General features: G+C 38.3%; 3 protein-coding genes across 3 annotated transcripts; all 3 read right to left on the reverse strand.

The window, feature by feature from the left end:
* Window positions 1-24: 24 nt before the first annotated feature.
* LOC133523331 (phospholipase A1 member A-like) lies at window positions 25-3,129 on the reverse strand. The gene is made up of 3 exons (XM_061858846.1): window positions 2,664-3,129; window positions 1,574-1,874; window positions 25-1,208 (listed from the first exon to the last, which is right to left on the reverse strand). Exons 1-3 carry the CDS (start codon window positions 2,779-2,781, stop codon window positions 560-562), a joined length of 1,068 nt encoding a protein of 355 aa, XP_061714830.1. The 5' UTR covers window positions 2,782-3,129; the 3' UTR covers window positions 25-559.
* Window positions 3,130-3,498: 369 nt separating this feature from the next.
* LOC133523333 (phospholipase A1 member A-like) lies at window positions 3,499-6,268 on the reverse strand. Its single transcript, XM_061858849.1, has 3 exons — window positions 5,756-6,268; window positions 4,821-5,109; window positions 3,499-4,251 (listed from the first exon to the last, which is right to left on the reverse strand). The coding sequence occupies exons 1-3, from the start codon at window positions 5,865-5,867 to the stop codon at window positions 3,600-3,602; spliced, it is 1,053 nt and encodes a 350-aa protein (XP_061714833.1). The 5' UTR covers window positions 5,868-6,268; the 3' UTR covers window positions 3,499-3,599.
* A 1,586-nt stretch (window positions 6,269-7,854) lies between these two features.
* LOC133523329 (phospholipase A1 member A-like) lies at window positions 7,855-19,632 on the reverse strand. Its single transcript, XM_061858844.1, has 3 exons — window positions 19,275-19,632; window positions 11,373-11,673; window positions 7,855-10,547 (listed from the first exon to the last, which is right to left on the reverse strand). The coding sequence occupies exons 1-3, from the start codon at window positions 19,369-19,371 to the stop codon at window positions 9,866-9,868; spliced, it is 1,080 nt and encodes a 359-aa protein (XP_061714828.1). The 5' UTR covers window positions 19,372-19,632; the 3' UTR covers window positions 7,855-9,865.
* Between the last annotated feature and the right edge of the window lie 987 nt (window positions 19,633-20,619).

The following is a 20,619-nucleotide window of genomic DNA, read 5'->3' on the forward strand; positions in this document are numbered from 1 at the left end:
CGAGCCAGCGTCTTCAGCTTACGCAGGTAACGTCCTGTTGTTTGTGTAAAGTATTAACTTGTTGTCATGTTACATATTTATTAGTATTCAAAGTTAATTTAATTTAAAAAATAAAATTTTGAAGCCAAATTAATATTAGAAAGTCACTAAGGTAGAGGTACTAGTGCTCGACGCTGCACTAGTCACCAACATGGGCACTTTATTTCATGGAAATATAGGTTAAATTTGAACAACGAAGATTTTTCTGTATAGTACTTCTACCTTAATTTGTAAACAAAATAAACATAAACAAAATAATACAAACGAATTCAGACAACACAACTCCTAAACGTATTTATATGCAACATTTCAAACAACGTCTAATATCTTTGCTACGTATTAAGTCACAGGCGCTTTGATTACAGAGTTTTATAATATAGACGTTTATTCAATTGTTATTTGCAAAAAGTAATAAAACACCAATACGAGATTACTTTTCGGAGTTACATTAATATTTATTTTTTATTAGGAAGATGTTACATAAATTAAATTTATTATCATCAAGTCTGATTTATGCTAACTAGAAACTCGGGATAAACGTATTATTACTCCTCTTTCTCAAGCCTCTCTTACCCAAAGCATACGGCCACCTATTGCTTGTCGGCAGATAATAAATACCTGGCTTACTTCTATCCAAATATATATCTAAAGTATTCGTTACCAACGGCTGTTTATCATAGCAATCGCCCATTTTTGCCTGCGCCACAGAATCACATCGCACGGCAATCAAGCGATGAGGGTTCATCAATGCAGATAACCAGACAAAATAAGATCTCATATGACTGCACATAATCGAGCAAGGTATGAACGATATTTCCCCAGGTTGCCACTCGCCTCCATTGACGTAGAATGAAATAGTTCCAACTGGAGTACCTATCCCGAATCCTTCGCTGTTTGTGATAATAGCGATGACGAAATCAGCGTCGGAGGGATCTAATCTCTGATCCGGCCCGAGATATCTGAAGCAAGGACCACCAGGGTCTAAGGCGACGAGAGTGGAGACGTTCTGACCAGTGATTCTCCGGAAGTTCTTGGCTATGAAGCTAATGGTTTGCCCGCCGAGGCTGATGCCGCATATGGTGAGATGTTTAGGGTCCATTCCAAGCTTATAGAGGGCTGCTAGCATCTCAGCAGCGTGTTTTCCAACTGGACGCATTAGGCGTGAAGCCCTGTAACAATATTTCACATTAACGTATAACATGTTTACGTTTACTTACGATTTTTATGCTTTGTATATTGCGAAATAATGCATGGTAAATGCTACAGCATTTATAGATACAAAAAGAAAATATCTAGAAATTAGGCGTCAATTTCTGGCAGGCATTGAATGGGATTCAAATAATTATTTGAAGCTGTAACTACATCTATATGAATGTTCTTTATTGTTTTGGTTATGCTAGATAGGATTTCAATGTTTAATTACTAATAATATTAATGAACCTTTTCCGTATTGTACAAAATATTTTTTGTAAGACGTAAAATTATCTTTGCAAAAACCCCCAAAGATTGGAATTGTTAGCGTTAGCATACTTACTTCGTAAAAGTCGTCGTCGTGAAATATAACGTCTCCAAAAGAAGCACATTATAGTCCATCTGCTTATACAAAAGACCCAATAGTCTTCCCACACCCCAAGTCCCTGAGTCCCAGTAACCCCCGACATAAAGCATAGTCTTGTTCTTGACGTTAAAATTAGGGTTACGGACTATCTCCTTCACGCGGTAGTAGTTGTACTTAGGCCATTTGGCGGTAATAATGTTGCCGTGGCTTAGAACTGACAGTTGGAGTTGTTTCAAGCTTTCTGGTTTTATCCTGGATGGTAGCCAGGAGCCCGGACCTGCGGAAAGAATCACCCGTTAATGATCGGTAGCATCGTCCACATGAATAACTGACAATTCGTCAAACTTAATATGAAGAGTCATTGGTAGTCATGGTTCACCACGGTGTGTATTAATACGAACGAAAAAACGCGGTGTGCATATACCCTAATGAGTTAATGGTCTTTATATGGCTTAGATCTAATAAACTGATTTATTGGAATTTTTTTGGAGATTTGGACTATTTAACCAATAACTTTTAGAATGCATTCATATTCACGCTCAAATTAATCGGTAATTAATGTCTCTTGTACGGGTAATGAATTTTATTAAACATTGGAGTATTATTAATTGACTAATATTTAAAGTTAACTAATTAATTAAATATTTGGGGACCATCTTGCACAGATTGACCTAGCCCTAAACTAAGCAAAGCTTGTACTATAGGTACTAGGCGACGATATACATACGTATATAGATAAATACATACTTCTATACATAAAAAGCATCCATGACTCAGGAACAAATATTTGTGTTCATCACACAAATAAATACCCTTACCGGGATTCAAACCAGGGACCATCGGCTTCATCGCCCACTCGGACCGGTCGTCAATTAAGAGGTCTGATGCAATTTGGAAATCTTAAAAATCTAATTATAACAGCCTATTTCAATTTGTACTCAGTGTCTATATACCGACATGGAACCAGTAACAGAGATAGAGTAGAAGACCGGTTCGGTGACGGGTTACTGGTTACCTGTCGGTCACTGGTGCCACTACGTTAGGAAAAAGTATTTGATACACTTACAGTCTGGAATTATGCCTTGGACAACTCCTTCGCTAGTTATGTTAGTTTCCACTGCTCCAGAAACACAGATAAACACTGTCAAATATACAACTGTCAACGGAATTTGCCGCTTCTTCATCTCTTTGGTTTTTATTGTATTCTGCTTTTATAGTTTCAAAAATACACTTTTCTGATTTCTAATGTTGAAAATCGTTTTGTAGTTAGTGATTATCAATACGTTTTAAATGTTTTTACTTATTTTCTACGAGTATTTCAAATTGAGAAGCTTGGAAATAACTGGGCGTAAGCACGATGCGTCACTATGAGCGGACTAAGTAGTTATTAGCTATTTTCTTTTCTTTTATTTGCGATCACAAGGAAAGTAAAAATTACAGCTTAAATATTTCTTTTTCACAATGTATTCAACGTAAAATTAATGGATAAAAAACATTTGCATTTACAAATTCTTGAAGGTGACTATATTTCTATTTTTATCATTGACGATCATAATGTAAATTCATATAGATTAACATAAGAATAATTTATACTGTAATTTATCATTATGAAAATAAATAAATCTAAATCTAAATCTAAATCTTGTATATCTTATTTAAATTTCTCGCATGAAGTCGTATTTTCACAAGTATTTTTCAGATTCTATTATTTTATTATGTTACCTAAATGAATCAGATACAAAAATTACGTAAATATCACCTTTTTATTCTGCTAACGTCTGATTCATGATAACTGATCTAAATTTTTTTTGGGTTTCACAAATAACAATCTATTTTCAGAAATTTAATACCTATTTAATAAAATTCACGTTTACATAGAAATATTAATTTTTTTTTTACAGTGATCGCATTTCCAATACACTAAACTACATTACATTATCATTAATACACAATTTACAATTTGACAGATAAATTAGCATTTATCTGTCTTCAGTACAAACATTTAATAATTCCTAAAATATGAGACGGATTTTCCTTTCTTCTTTAATCCATTTTCCCCCAAACCAAATGGATACCTATTGGACGTTCGCAAATAATATATACCTGGTTTACTTTTATCAATAGTTAAATCCATTGTATTTGTTACTAATGGTTTTTTGTCAAAGCAATCACCGTCTTTTGCTTGTGCCACAGTATCACAGTGTACAGCTATTAGGTTCCCAGGATTTATGAGAGCTGATATCCAAAGGAAATATGCTCTCATATGACTGCACATGATATCGCATGGCAACCAAGATATTTCCCCTGGTTGCCACTCCCCGCCATTGACGTAAAACGACGCGTGTCCAACAGGGGTGCCTATTCCAAAACCTTCACTGTTCGTGATGATGGCTAGGACAAAATCGGCGTCCGTTGGATCTAATCTGTTATCCGGCCCTAGATGTCTGAAGCAGGGACCACCCGTGTCCATGCCAATGAGCATGGAGACATTTTGTCCGGTTATCCTCCGGTAGTTTTTAGCTACGAAGCTCATGGTCTGCCCTCCGAGGCTGAGGCCGGCTATCTCTAGGGTTGTAGGGTTGAGTCCAAGCGTGGTTAGGGTTGCAAGCATTTCGGCCCCATGCTTGCCGACTTCGCGCATCAGGCGTACTGAGCTGAAAGTTAACGTTAATACTCAGTCAAAGGCATTTAATAGGAGTTTAGAATAGGATTTCATCGGAATATTGGCATTTTAAATAATTTGACATTATGGCAGCTATATCACTTTGTTTTTTTGTCACTTTGTCGACTTGCGGCGTTAGCACGTTTACATGGTCGCCTCATTATCGCCTGTCATCATGTGTATCCCTTTCTAACAAGTTTGTTAGTGCGAACGTGACATATTACACAACAGGCGATAAAAATCCGACCATGCTAAGGCCGTTGAATTTGGTCCTTGTACTTGTATCCATCATCATCTTCCTCGCGTTGTCCCGCCTTTTTTGACACAGCTCATAAGAACCTGAGGTCCGTTTGATAACTAATCCCAAAGAATTAAAGTAGGCACTAGTTTTTACGAAAGCAACTGCCATCTGACCTAGGACTTATTGGTATTGGTCTTCAAGATGTAGGTATTTGTATCCAAATAAAACTATTTCAATTTGCGAGGTAGAATTCAGATATCAAAATTCACATTTGTATATACGCTGCTTCTCCACGTACAAAGTAACACAAGTATACTCACTCAGTAAAATATGTGGTCGTAAAATACAGCATGTCCAAAAGAAGCACATTATATCCCAACTGCTTATAAATATTCCCCAATGTACGACCAAGCCCCCAGGTGGTCGAATCCCAATATCCTCCTATGTACAGGAAGGTTTTCTTCGTGATATCAAAGTCTTGATGGCTGGCTATTTCCTTTACTCTATAATAGTGGAACATGGTCCAGTTGCCGCGTTCACCAACAAGTACTAGGTAGAGCTTTTTAAGACTTTCCGACTTGATTTTAGCTGGTTTCATGGAGTCTTGACCTGTGGATAGGATAGTATTTTATACAAACGTGATTTAATAGAGAGATTTTCAATCGAGTACCGTGTTTAGGCCACGAAGCTTGCGGAGTTGCCTAAGTAAGGTAAGAAGTTAAAGAGCTTGATTATATCACTATTGTATACAATATTTTTTATACGAGTGATCTAAAACAAATACTTTTTTTTTTACTAAAAAAACCTAAAAAATTAATGAAAATTAGTCAGTATATCAGTAGACAACAATGTAGTACAAAAGACATAAACTCCGCGACTCCGCGCGACCCCTCGCCCCGCGCCCGCTTAGTCTTTTCTATAGGAGCGCGGTGGCATGTGATTGGTCAAATTTTGTATAGTTGACTACTTAAAAATTAATTAACACTGTACCATTACGCTTCACAATTGAGCCATTTAGTGTTCTAGCTAAATTGGTTGTTCAATACGTACTCTATGGAATGTCCCATTTAGCTAGAACCCTATATGGCTCAAGAATCGCGGGACTGTATAGTCACAGTCCCCATCAGATAATCGGAGCGGCCGAGGTACTCAAAAATATCAAACACGCACGCGTTGACAATAGAGGCGTGTTTAGATATTTGTGAGCACCTTGACTGCGCCAATATTTCTGATCGCGACTGTAAATGAAACTTACAGTCAGAAAATAATCCCAAAGTATATCCTTCATCCGTCCTATTGTATTCCACTGCCACTACAAAAACAATTGAAAACACGGACAGAGTCACCATTGATTTATCCACCAGCATTTCTCTTTTGTTTTTTGTTCCCGATTTCAGAAATGGAGCACGTTGTTCAATTTGTATGAGCCTATGTTTCGACTGTCTCGTATTTCTACCTTCATTGAATTCAGGTTAATGAGATAACATCACAACAAATACGGGTTCAGTGCTCTTATATGTCAACTATGTGAAGTACTTTGTATAAATTAAGTTGGCGGTACAGGATGCATTCAAATTGAAAAGTGTCAAAAATATGGGATTTTTATTCATTCATTTATTCATTTTGAGCTTGTCAGGAAAAATTACATACTTATAATTCGTGTCATCCACGATGACACGCAGATTTGCAAATCTGAGCTTTAAAAGCATGGCAATACGAGTTAAGGCACGCGTCGTCATGAATGACACGATCTATACACTATAAATCTGAAAATCTTTGTCTGTTACTAAAGTAAACTAAACTATTGTTTTTTTAAGGAGTTTGTGTACCTACGTAGAAAACGAAATTATAAAATAATAAGCCAAGGAGAAAGACATTAAACTGTTTTATTTTTAGAAATCCACAATCTTGGGATTCTTGGGTGGGATGAAGCTGAAATAACACTCCCACGCGGGTGGAGCCGCGGGCGCAACTACTATTATAAATTATGTATTTTTGCATAACTACAAAGGAATACAACATGGATTGCTATACTTGTTTTGCATGTAATTACATGTTTATGCTTATGTGTATATTTTATTGTTTTCCGCCACTACAGGCCAATTCGAACATGCACCCGACATCAAACCAATATTAGAATAATATTTGAATCATACGACAGTTAGCTGTCATCAGCGCGGGCATCTCGCTCGCACTAATACATGTACGGAAAAGTCACAGTTGGCTTGGTACCGACTTCAAACGTACCAGTTGCTAGCGCATATTATATTACATAGCGCATATTTTGTTTTATCCTTTTTGCAGTCAGTTTTACTTTCTTTTTTACCAATAATTTTATTTTTCCGTTTTTAGCTTTAAGTTTTAAAAACTCTTTATTTAAAACTCGTTCCTGTACTGAAACTTTCTGCGCTTGGGGTACGTATCACGTTTCAAGTTCTGGATCTGAAGCTATCAAGATTTGAGGAGTTGGACCTAATGGAACCCATCATAAGAACTAGACCTTAATACAAATGTTCCTTCGGAACTTACTTGCTTAAAAACTAGGACAAAACGCCAAAGTGAAATATGCGTTATTAAAGAGTCCCGTTGTGATCATTATCAGCAGTTCCACTCTATCGAAATTCTTCATAAAAATGCTTGGTTTGTAGATGAAAAGAAAAAACTAAAATCGCCATATGTATGCCTATAAGATTTGAGAAGTTCTCTAGATTCCTCATGACATGATCAACTTGGGACTACATACATTAACACAAAAAAATTAAAATCCTAATCGGGTTAGAAATGACGGAGTTCTGAGATACAAAAAATACGATCTGATTGATAACCTCCTCCCTTATTGAAGTCGGTTAAAAAGAAGTTCGAACTGTCTTTATCAATATGATTGTTTTTATCATTTAAAATCCATCTACCATGAGTTTAAAGTAAAGTGAGAGTAAACCAAGGAGTTTAAACTAAACCATACTTTACAGTGATCGTTCCTCGGTTTTAGATGTTTAGGTATGTGAAACCTACACGTGTCTAGCTATTGTCGGATATTATAATTTATTATAACTATCCAAAGTTCAACACGACTGTCTTTTTTGTGTATGTAAATAGTGTCCTTTTACTGTCATCTATTTACAAAGATTTACTTCGACGAAGACCAAATTCAATTGAAGTTTACACTACCTTTATGTTCTGTCTTTGAATTACTTACTATAGTGAATAAATAAATAAATATTATAGATTTAGATTGCTTGATACATTATGTTTAACCAATCTACATGAATTTATATTATGATCGTCATTAATATTTACATTCATTCGTCATAAATATAGGATATTATTACACAAATTGACAAAACTCCCACAGTAAGCTCAATAAGGCTTTTGTTGTGGGTACTTAGACAACGATACATACAATATATAAATATTTATAAATACTTAAATACATAGAAAACACCCATGACTCAGGAACACACGAATAAATGGCCCTTACCAGGATTTAAACCCGGGACCATTGGCTTCATAGGCACGGTCACTACCCTCTAGGCCAGACCGGTCGACAATCGTCTCACGAAATTTATACATACATTTCGCATCGACTGATGGTTCAACAGTTCTTTCAAGTCTCTTTTGGTTTGGCTTCATTAAAAAAATAATTTAAGAAAGTTGTTTTTACCGTATATTTATTTCTAAAATGTTACATTTGTAAATAAATCATCAGATCCAGATTTATTTAGCAGCAGTCTTTGCCCTGGAGTGAAGTATCGCTTTGCTTTTTGCACACCGAGTTTTTTAGATGCCAGCGCAGCCTTCCCTTGTGGTGCTACGGAATTGGACGTCACTGGAGATATCGACACCGAGGATCCCAATACTCCCATAACATGGTTGTGCCTTGAAACTGCGGGACCACAGTAATTGGGGTTTTCTTAGCGGTAAACGCGCAAACTTGTGTCTTTGTGGTGTTGAACTGGACTAAATTATCCTGACCCCACACTGAAACTCTGGATAGAGTGTTCTCAATATCCCACACCTGGCATGTGATTTTGGATTATGTACTTTAGATGTAAGTTGTTATTACTCGTATACCGAAAAATCGCATCCTTACTTATTGCAGAGTTCTTCCTGAACAAAACTAAATTCTTTAAAATGATAGTTTATCATTAACATAACAGCATTGAATATTACCCGCATATGACTTGGCCATTCATGTCTAATAAATAATCTGCCCTGCTTTTAACGCATTCCTTTATTTCAAATAGTTTTAAAGACCAAAACTCGCGTGAAATTACAACGAAACAAGTTTTTGGCAAAAATTTAATTTTTGGTACAAGCTCTTATCGCTGTACTTTTTTCCACAGGCAACTAAATACTAATCCAGACTATTTTAAAAACCCTAAACACAATTAGGTTGCTTTGTTTGATCACAGAGTTTCAATGGCCACCTCCTGTCTCCATCATCAGATCAGCTCGATGGTATTACAATATTGCATTAGATAAGTTTTCATTTAGATATTTTATTGACATAATATTAAATAACACGGGTACATATTACATTTAACTACAAAAAAACATGCCACGTTAAACTAAATCTAAAATAATCCCCCCTGGATCGTACCTGGCTCAAAGGTCCCCATTATTCCCGCTGTGTTTCCTCGCTGAACCTCAATGGAGACCTGCTGAACCAGATACGACCCAGAGCGAGGATCACAGCCCCTATCTCGCAAGTATGGGATTTAGAAACAGCGCATCACGGGACGTTTTGGAAACTCAAAATCCCATACAAAAAGAGACTTAACGCAAACTCGTATGTCAAGTACGGGAACTCTAAATCCAACTCAAACTCTACTCTAAACCTAAATCCAACTTGATCAAACCAAATTCCCAGAGAAATATCCGATTCTCTGTGGGAAAATAAGCTTTAGTCCTTTTCTTGGCAAAGAAAACTCTACAAACAATACAAAAAATGGTGTAAAACTATAAATCTTATAAGATACATTGCCAAAAAAAGGGTTAACCCATCATTAGAGCCCAGTCTATAATTAGTCTACTAGCAGGTAGATGAATTAAATTTCATAAAACCGCGGAACTTTGTAATTAGGTCCAATGAAGTAAAACATATTGTGTGTATGATAATTTATATAGTTGATAACAGCAGCACGCAAGTCAAGCGCAAGAAATTCCTTTTTTTATTTATTTATTCACATTCATAAACATTTTTTAATCATAAAGTAATATGAATTTCATAAAACTTGCCAAACTGCGACGTTTGAAGGCGAGATAAACTCATTCAAAAAAAAAATTAACCGATTTGGACAGATTTTACAGACCAATTTGCTGAATTTTATCAGTTTTTACTAGTTATTACTAAGTACCAATAAACTTATTTAACCGACAACACATCATCACGATTAAGCCAGTTTAAGTGCTTCGTGATTTCATTATATTTCCTCTTCAATCCTCTTTTCCCCAAACCGTAAGGGTACCTGTTCAATGTATGCAAATAGTATATGCCCGGTTTACTTCTATCTGTAAATAAGTCCACGGTGTTCGTCACTCTTGGATGCCGGTCATAGCAGTCTCCGTCTCTAGCTTGCTGCACAGAATCACACTGTATAGCTATAAATGTTCCTGGGTTCATTAAAGCTGAGAGCCAAATGAAATATGACCTCACATGACTGCAAAGGATAAGGCATGGCAATGCCCAAAGGTCTCCAGGTTGATACTCTCCTCCGTTGACAAAGACAGCCACGTGTCCAGCAGGAGTTGATGAGCCAAAACCGTCCATATTAGTAGTGATTTGAAGGACGAAATCTGCATCCGTCGCATCTAGTCTGTCTTTAGCTCCTAGATGCCTAAAGCAAGGGCCGGAAGGGTCTATTGCGGTGATCGAGGAGATGTTTTGGCCGGTCATGTGTCGATAATGCTTGGCTATGAAACTTGTGGCCTGCCCGCCGAGGCTGATTCCGGTTAGTTCTAGATTTTTTGGGTCTAAGCCGAGGTTTTTCAAATTTACCAGCATTTCGGCTACATGTCTGCCGACGGGCCGGATCAGGCGCGCCGCACTGAAATAAATAAAAAACAAGAAGAATTACTATTGTAAAAAAAACAAAGAAACCGGACTGCTTACATGTATTTCGTCAGGTGACAAGCGAAAATCACTAATTACCTACCACCAAAGTTCATAGCGATAATATACCATAATACTACTAAAATAATGTTGATATTTGTTTGATTATTTTTTAGTAGTTAGTGAGTTTTGCTTGTCACCTGACTATTTTTAAAATGGTCTTTTCACTAGTTTTCTTTTGATACTCGTATTACTACGGTAAGAAAAAACAACCTACTCCCTTTTTTTTATTTGTGGGCGCCATTTTCAATTCCAAGTTATATAGCCTATGTCACTACCATAATTCTGACGAATTCAACGACACCTCATATATGTCAAAAACCGTCCAGCCATATGAGCTGCAGAGTGTGCCAAAGAAATGAACATACATACGCTCGAAAAACATTACCCTTCTGACGCAGTCGGGTAAAACGGGTTAAATTTTTACAAGACAATAAAAATGTATAGCGGGCTGATAATTCTGATGGTAGAGCAGGGACCTCAACCAGAGAACCAATAATATTAGTAAATAATATATAATCAAAATGTTGAAACACTATGCTAAAATTATTTCCGAAGAAATTAGGGGGACTAAAATCGATCTATAATAGCGATCAAAATTCAAAATCTGCCCCTAGGTCTGCCAATTTCGTCACAAAAAAATTCAGTGAAAAAATATTTTTTCATTATGTCATTTTGAATCTTATTTTTTTATTAGTAATTATTATTGACAAATATTTTAATTCAAATCTGCTAACGACAATATTAAATAAGTACGTACATAGGAAAATGTTGTGCCGTAACCTCGAAATAGTCCACCAAGAGGACATTGTACCCCAACTCTTTATAAATGGTTCCCATAGTTCTCATTGAAGGGAAGTTAATTGAGTCCAAATATCCGGGCACTAGCACCACTGTCTTCTTGTTGAAATCCACTTCATGATGAGTGGCTAACTTGGAAGCGTGGGAGTAGCTGTACTTCGTCCAGTTTGCCATGAGCACATTGCCGGGACCCACGACGGAGATGGTCAGTTTTTCTAGAGTTTTCGGCTTGAGGACAGCTGGTTTTAAAGAACCTGGACCTGAAATTGGATTTATAATAAATTAGGTTTCGACCAGTGCAAGCGGTGGCAAGCCTTATTGAAAAAATATTTGGAGGTTTCACTGCACGATCATAACCCGCATATTTTTTGTATATCAAATTAATAAATATAGTTCAAGATCATCAAATTCTGCAAGCCGACTTTGAACCCTTTTTGGGGTCTGGTCTAAAATTGGGTTTAGGTTCTTTGGAATTATGGAGCTAATCCCAAAACACACTACCGATGTTAGGGATAAATATAAAGATAGTTTATTATTCAAGAAGGCATTATTACAATGCGCTTATGAACATCAAATAAAACTACACCGGCTCTAACCCTACACCTCTGACCCGAGAAGATTTAAATCCCCCTTCAATTGGAGGAGGGTATCCCAATATGGACCGGCAAGAAACTCGGCGGGACACATCTTTTCAAAACATTACATCTTATAATTAACATGCATTAAATAAGAAAAATAAAATACAATTTAGATTAGTATAGAAATCATGCAATTACATACAGTAGCTACTTTAGATACAGTAGGTACAATAACTTCCACAACTTAAGTCTAGTGTGGCGACTGTATACAAAAGCAAAGAGAATTTGAAATAGAGGAGTATTGTCAAAGAAAATCTTGTAGCCACAGTACACTTTACTGCCATCTTTCGACACATGATTATAGTACATTATGATGATTATGATGAGTATGTATTAAGTTGGTCATTACACACGAGGCGATATTGTGCGCGCGAGCGAGAATAAGAAAGCCGATGTAGGTAATGACCAATGCACATGCGTTTCATACGACGTTTTTCAACACACTTGCGAGGAAAAAACAAAATTAAGAAATTAGATATTTTTTGTCAAAACAGTAAAAGTACAATTTTCAAAATGGTGACTTACAGTTTTAACATCGAATAATTGCACCAAAGCGTGCTGGACTTGTAGGCACTTATTCGCCAGTTCATGGAAGTAAGCTACTAACACGTTTTCCAAGAAAGACTGGATGTTTTTGCTGATTTTCCATTGAATCAAAGTTTCATATGCCGCCAAATATTTATCACCCGATTTTGATGGTAAAAGGCTATCGTTCTCGGCTTTTGCCTCTATTAGTATTACTGGCAGCGTCAATTTTACGTGTTCTTCATTTTCAATGCTTGAATTTCGTATTTATATTCGACGGATGGAGATCAAATCGATAAAATGTTACGTTTATTCATTAATGTAATTTACGAGATAAATAAATCTATAAATTATGTTTGGTGTGATAAAACCTCTTTGAACAAACATTTGAAACCTAATAGTTGGTTAAAAATAATTTATTACTCGACCAATTAAGAAGGCTCCGTTTCCATGCATATTATTAGCAATTAGTTACCTTTTTTAACTCAGTCGGATAATATAATGAGAAAGCAAGAGTATTATAATAATACTGAAAACGCGTGTTTAATATCTAGGATTATGAGCCAAAAATCTTTGGATGGAATAAAAACGTCGTTTTAAGAGTGTTGATTAGAACGCCATTAGACTTTGATTCTTATTATTTTACTAATATGTGTTAAATTTGTTAAATATCAGAAAGTGGCGTCATCTAATAGATCAAAGGCAATGGCAGCATCGTTTCGAGCGATAGCCGTAGTCCGTCCGTCCGTCTGTCACCAGGCTGTATCTCATGAACTGTGACAGTTATCCAGTTGAAATTTCTACAAATTATGTATTTCTGTTGCCGTTACAATAACAAATACTAAAAAACAGAATAAAATAAAGATTTATTTCCAATCTCGAAGTTCTCATCCAATCACCGAAGTTAAGCAACGTTGCGCGGGGTCAGTACTTGGCCCCCCGAGGGTCTCCCCGAGGATTGCCCACCCCCCGAGGGTTGCCCACCTTGTCGTGGTGGAGGGGCTTAGTAGCCGTGTCTTGGTCTCCCAAGGTGAAGCGAAGAGGCAACCAGGGCCGGCCTGTTTGAGGTGCTGGCTGGCCCGAGGAGGACGCTCCAAGTGGGCTTGATAAGCCCGCTTGTGACGCGTTGGAGGTGGACCGTCGAGGAAGAGGAGTGTCGGTATTGCGGTTAGCCGTTCTCCCTATCCTCGACGGCCGAGGTGGGATCGCAGGGGAAGAGGCGTGATGGTATCACGATGCGCCACTCTCCCTATCCCCTGCGACCTTGGCGGGGCCGTTCCGCTGTAGCGGCGTTGGTGGGGCTGCAGAGGAAGAGGAGTGTCGGTGTTACGGTGTGCCGTTCTCCCTGTCCTCTGCAGCCGAGTTGTGGTTTGCGGCAGAACCATGGACCTCATCTGCCGCCGGGCGCTGGGGAGTTTTCTGGCGCCCGTGGCCTCCTTGTGGCGGGCTCGGGGGGGTCCGCTACACTGCAGGACGGAGGCCGAGGAGGAAGGCGCGTCGAACCATCTGGCGCGCCTCGCGTGAAGGGCCTTCGGGCATCCGCGAAGGAGCCGTTCGCGGGCGGCTGCCGCCGGTGGGGTCGCGGATGAGTACGCAAGTGTTCCCGTAACCCCACCAATAAGGCGGCGAGGTGGCATATGGGGGGTTTTTAGTGGGTATACCGTGGGCCTCATTAGCCTAGACGGGAGTCCCACATAACCACTCGGGTCACCCCCTGCACCAGGGTGGTATGCGGAATGCATTTTCCACCCTAGGAAAAAAAAAAAAAAAAAATTGGCCCTTCCGAGGGTTGCCCACCTTGTCGTGGTGGAGGGGCTTAGTAGCCGTGGCTTGGTCTCCCACGGTGAAGCAAAGAGGCAACCAGGGCCGGCCTGTTTGAGGTGCGGGCTGGCCCGAGGAGGACGATCCAAGTGGGCTTGATAAGCCCGCTTGTGACGCGTTGGAGGTGGACCGTCGAGGAAGAGGAGTGTCGGTATTGCGGTGAGCCGTTCTCCCTATCCTCGACGGCCGAGGTGGGATCGCAGGGGAAGAGGCGTGATGGTATCACGATGCGCCACTCTCCCTATCCCCTGCGACCTTGGCGAGGCCGTTCCGCTGTAGCGGCGTTGGTGGGGTTGCAGAGGAAGAGGAGTGTCGGTGTTACGGTGTGCCGTTCTCCCTGTCCTCTGCAGCCGAGTTGTGGTTTGCGGCAGAACCATGGACCTCATCTGCCGCCGGGCGCTGGGGAGTTTTCTGGCGCCCGTGGCCTCCTTGTGGCGGGCTCGGGGGGGTCCGCTACACTGCAGGACGGAGGCCCAGGAGGAAGGCGCGTCGAACCATCTGGCGCGCCTAGCGTGAAGGGCCTTCGGGCATTCGCGAAGGAGCCGCTCGCGGGCGACTGCCGCCGGTGGGGTCGCGGATGAGTACGCAAGCGTTCCCGTAACCCCACCAATAAGGCGGCGAGGTGGCATATGGGGGGTTTTTAGTGGGTATACCGTGGGCCCCATTAGCCTAGACGGGAGTCCCACATAACCACTCGGGTCACCCCCCGCACCCGGGTGGTATGCGGAATGCATTTTCCCCCCTAGAAAAAAAAAAAGGGGTCAGTACTTGGATGGGTGACCGTTTTTATAGAGAATGGTACGGAACCGTTCCTGTGCGAGTCCGACTCGCACTTGGCTGATTTTTTTTTAAATTTTTATATTGATATCTTAATGATCTTAAATTTGTAATTTGTTTATATTGTATTGTATAATTCTATTGATATACTCGTATTTTTTATTGGTAACTAGGATGTAAGCGCCTTAGAGATGATCTGTAAAGCTTATGTATTTTCAACTGTACGGCCTTATTTTCTCAAATGTTGTTTTGGACAAAATCTTGTTTGGGCGGAGGTTACCTAATTCAAAATAGGTTCAATCCTGACTTTTCCAGTTTCTTATTTAGTCAGATTTTGGGTAGATTATGTTTTTATTAGGTTGGATTGGGAGCGAGTCAGTTTCCGAACATGTCTCAAACTATATTTAGCTTTTTATTTAGTCTTTTTCTGGGGAGGTCAGATTCTCAATAGGTTAGGGATTTTTTTCGTAGTAGGTTATGATATGATATGATATTTATTGGTAAATATTTACATTTACAAGTCATTTTATATACAATTATCTTGTCATAGATTTTACATTGGATGTCTATTACATTACGAGTATTTGATTATTTACTATACTCATGTATTAATAACTTTAGACTCATTATTACAATACATAGTAAGATAACGAGATATTATTATATTCCTATATACTTTAGTAGGTACACGATTGAGCCAATGACCCGTGGCCATCGAAGAACTCCTCAATGGTATAGCAAGCCATTTCTAGTAGTACAGCTTTTAGTTTGTGGACAAATATTGCATCGCTAGAAGCATGCTTTATTTCATTACGTTAGATTATATCAACACGACAACATTTAAATACCAACATATAAAAGCAAAGCAAAATTAAAGCCAACGGCACTTAAACAAGTATTAGATAAAAATATGATTATCGTGACCCTGGAAGGACAAGTGAGGGACCTGAGTTCGATATTGTATTAAAATTAGACTGTCTAAGTACCTACTAGTAATTACACGGTAGTTTGTGTATTCGTAAGCCACAGTCAATGGTATGTGTCTAAACGTAGACAAAACGAATATAATTCACTTTCAGCTGCGTAAAACGACCAACGACAAGCTCGATATAAGTTTGGACGATATCATTGTGCCCCAAGTCGATAGCGTAAAATATTTAGGATTTATAATCGATGAGGGCCTAACGTGGGCATCACACATAGATGAGACTTGTAATAAGCTGTCTTCAGCGTCCTATGCATTGTCTAGGTTGGCTCCCAGTCTGTCTATAGATAATATAAAGAAAGCATACTATGGGTACTTTCATTCCATTTTAACCTACGGTATCGATTTGTGGTGTACCGCAGCTGATCGTGACAAGATCTTTAAAATTCAAAAACGTGCCATTCGGGTTATTGCTAGAAAACCTGTTGATTACCCGGCACAAGAATTATTAAAAAAACTCAAAATCTTAACTTTGCATAGCATTTACATCCTTGAGGCTTGCAAATACGTCAGACTGAATCTCAGCTTGTGCATGACCAATGCGCAGCGCCTCGGCTGCAAGGCGCGCCGACCGCATCTGCTGCTCGCGCCATGCGCGCGCCTAGCCAAAACTCGCAAGTCGCTTGCTGTGTTTGGCGTTAAAATCTATAACGCTCTTCCGGCAGATATAAAAAAAACACCAAGTGATACAATCTTTCTTAACAAATTAAAAACATATCTTCTAGGGATGGCCTTTTATAGCACTGATGATTTTTTCGAATCATAAAAATCATCACTAACCCAAACAAATAACAAGTAATTAATTATAAATTTAAATGTGATAATGTAATTAATATGAATTTGTAATAATAATTAACTGGTACCTGACATGTAAAATTATTTAAGCATAGATATGTACATTTATTTATTGACTTGTAAAATTTGCCCTTTATCAATAAAACATCTAAATCTAAATCTAACTGCAATTAATTGAGAAAAACCGGCCAAGTGCGAGTCGGACTCGAAGAGGAAGGGTTCCGTACCATTATCTATAAAAACGGTCACCCATCCAAGTACTGAACCCGCCCGACGTTGCTTAACTTCGGTGATTGGATAAGAACCTCGAGATTGAAAATAAATATTCTGTTTTTAGTATTTGTTGTTATAGCGGCAACAGAAATACATAATCTGTAGAAATTTCAACTGGCTAACTATCACGGTTCATGAGATACAGCCTGGTGACAGACGGACGGACGGACAGCGGAGTCTCAGTAATAGGGTCCCGTTTGATCCTTTGGGTACGGAACCCTAAAAACTATAAACTCAGTGAGTTATAGCTTTTTTTCACAATCCATAACTCCCGCGGAATCAATATAGGCATTTGTCCTTCAGTACTGCATGAAATAAGATCTTTTTCGAGCAAGTGTGATGAAAAATAATTACTTCTTAGCCCTAGTGGGCTTTAAGTTTAAATATGAAAACAGAACCCCTAGTGTAAATTTATTCGATAGCGAAACGTGACGAACGCGTTTGCGTTAAGTCTCATTTTGTATGGGATTTAGAAACAGCGCGCCAAGCGGGACGTTTTGGAAACTCAAAATCCCATACAAAATGAGACTTAACGCAAACGCGTACGTCACGTTTCGCTATCGAATAAATTTACATTAGGGGTACAGATTCCTCGAGGAATTTAATTGAAGTATTTGTTATGGTTTTGATATGACCTTAACGATCGTCTTTTATTTTTATTTATTTTTATTTTATTGGTATTCAGGACAACAACAGCCGTAGATATACAATTTACATAGGTATTTTTACATAGTATTAGGCCAATAACAGTTATCCGTTGGGTGCAAAATGATATACAAGTATAATTAGTTAAACAAAGTTATAATCAAAGTGAAACTGTGCAAGCCCACAGTAACAGTAACAGTAGGTGATAATCAACATGAAAATTGAAGTTAGAGGTAGGTACACATGCTTGCATAAAGTTGATAGGTGTGCATTAACGTTAATAGTTGATTTAATTTATTTATATTGCTCTTGTAAATAATTTAAGTGTCTTGGTGTATGGATTAGCGCTCAACTTAAGGAGTCCCCCGAACGGTATCGGCTTGTCAGTTAGAACTAAAATTGGACAGTTCCGAACAACTGACAGGCCGATTTCGTCCGGCGGACTGTTAATCAGTGGGATCCCTTACGCATGACTTTTAGCGATACTTCAAAGTCGTGTCAAAACAAGATCAAAACCATAACAAATTGTTAAATCAGTACCCCTAGTGTAAATTTGATCGACATCATAACGTGACGTACGCGTTTGCGTTAAGTCTCATTTTGTATAGGATTTTGAGTTTCCAAAACGTCCCGCTTGGCGCGCTCTTTCTAAATCCAATACAAAATGAGACTAAACGCAAACGCGTACGTCACGTTTCGAAATCGAATTTATTTACACTAGGGGTACAGAATGCCTTATTCTCCTTAGCTCCATTTAGAACACGCGGTTCTAGCTTCGTCCCGCGTGTTTTCAGCGTTCAGTAAAAACAATTAACCAAATTTGATTTAGGTAATCTTTACTAGTTTGAACGGTCGCTCGATCATTAAATTTATTCCTTTAATATATTCCATCAAAATTAATGGATGACCTGGACCTGTCTGGATATAAAAAGGTGAAGAATAGTAGATTGTTAACCAAGGGATGAAAGGCACTCATTTCCGTCGAGTTAGTTTGGTGCTCCAACGCAGTGAGAGCGCTAAATAGTCCGAGTCTGAAATGGTGCCTTTCACCTGAGTTAAACACTCTACTTTTCATTTCAATTACGAGGAAAGTAAAATATATGTGTATTTTAAAAACATGACTAAGTATTAATTTTTATAGTAGTTTTTTAAGGTACTTTCAATTAACAATTATGAAAATAGTACCTATCGTGATTTACGGAGTGGGGAGTTATATATAAATATTAGAATGGAAATTGTACTACAAATCTATTTAATATTAAATTTTTATTGCTTATCGTATTATAAAAAAAAACGTATTGGAAAAGCAAAATGCTCTAGTTCAGAAACGTATCATTTTCTGCACACGTTTCAGAACAACAACTACCCACTTTCAGAGTATGAGAAATGAAAAAGTACTTACATTCTCCCAAGAATCCAACTGAAATGCCTAGACTGGTTTTAGAAAATTCCACCGCCTTTACTGAACCAAGTAAGCACAATACAAAACAGACCAGCATTTTATTATTTATATATAATTAAATAAATAATGAGTAGGTCAGAAATTATTAAAATCTAACAACATAACAGTCAAACAGGTGTTGGATGCTCACGTGGAATCCAAACCCTTTAAGCCTTCATCCTTTTATAAACACTCAGAGATTTTTTTGTTATTATTTTTCCTTTGTGTTTTAATTTTGGGATTAGTCACCAATCTCGAGGTCAGTTCTCAAGGTCCATGGCCAATTTTAAGCTCATTCCCTTTAAGAAGTTAGCCAAGAGTTTGAGAAGAATGGCGTATGCCGCGGAGGGATGGTTCATTTCCGTGTATTAACTTTAAGATAAGTTTTCTTTTAATTTAGTACCGGTATTTTACAACAATGCGTTTTTGTAAATACAATGCATTATGAATAATTTATATTTGACATAATTTCAGAAGTATATTTTGGAATTTCTTCTTTATCGCCGTACGAAATGTGCGTGGGAGCAATGCTCTGAAAATTAGGTTGAATCGAAATATTTCCTTTACTGTTGATAAGAGCTGAGCCAGTAATGAAGTACATTCTTTACCTTCTAAGTAATAAGTAATGACATTGCTGTTAACATGATATAAATTAATGTCATTATTATTTACTATTGTATTGCTCGACGACTGAACGGGGGCTAGTCCTGCCAGCCCAGCTTCTCAAGGAATCCTATCAAACCAATACTGAATAGGACCTCGGGGAGGTATCTCTGGGATCCGAGTTGTTTAGCCTGTATGGAGTCACTCCGCTGCATTCCAGCACCACGTGGGAGGCTGTTTCTTCTGTCTCCATGCATCCTCGGCATGGGGGACTGTCTCTGACGCTTGTTATAAAAAAATATTTACAGTACATACGAGTATGTTGCTACTTTCCCGCACACGTGCGGGAATGAGCACTTTCCGTGCATATGTTGAAACTTTAAAGAGCCATATGTACTGTAAAACGTTGTACGTTGTATACACGTGCGAATGGGTAAAACGCAACTCGTGTCGATTTAAAACACTTCGGTCGTGTTTTAATTTATCACCACTCGTTGCAAATTTCCTATTTTCTGCACGTGTATCGTAAATAAGTATTGGTAAATAATCCATGGTTTGTTGGTTATTATTTACTAATACTATTTTTTTTATTTTCTAATACCGCATTTAGTATTTTTATTATTGCTTTCTAATTTTGCTTAATACTGTACTGTAAGCAGTGTTGGCCGAACGGTAATGCAATTAACCATTAAAAATTAACCAT

This window comes from Cydia pomonella, chromosome 12, assembly GCF_033807575.1.
Source record: "Cydia pomonella isolate Wapato2018A chromosome 12, ilCydPomo1, whole genome shotgun sequence".
Taxonomy (NCBI): Eukaryota; Metazoa; Arthropoda; class Insecta; order Lepidoptera; family Tortricidae; genus Cydia; species Cydia pomonella.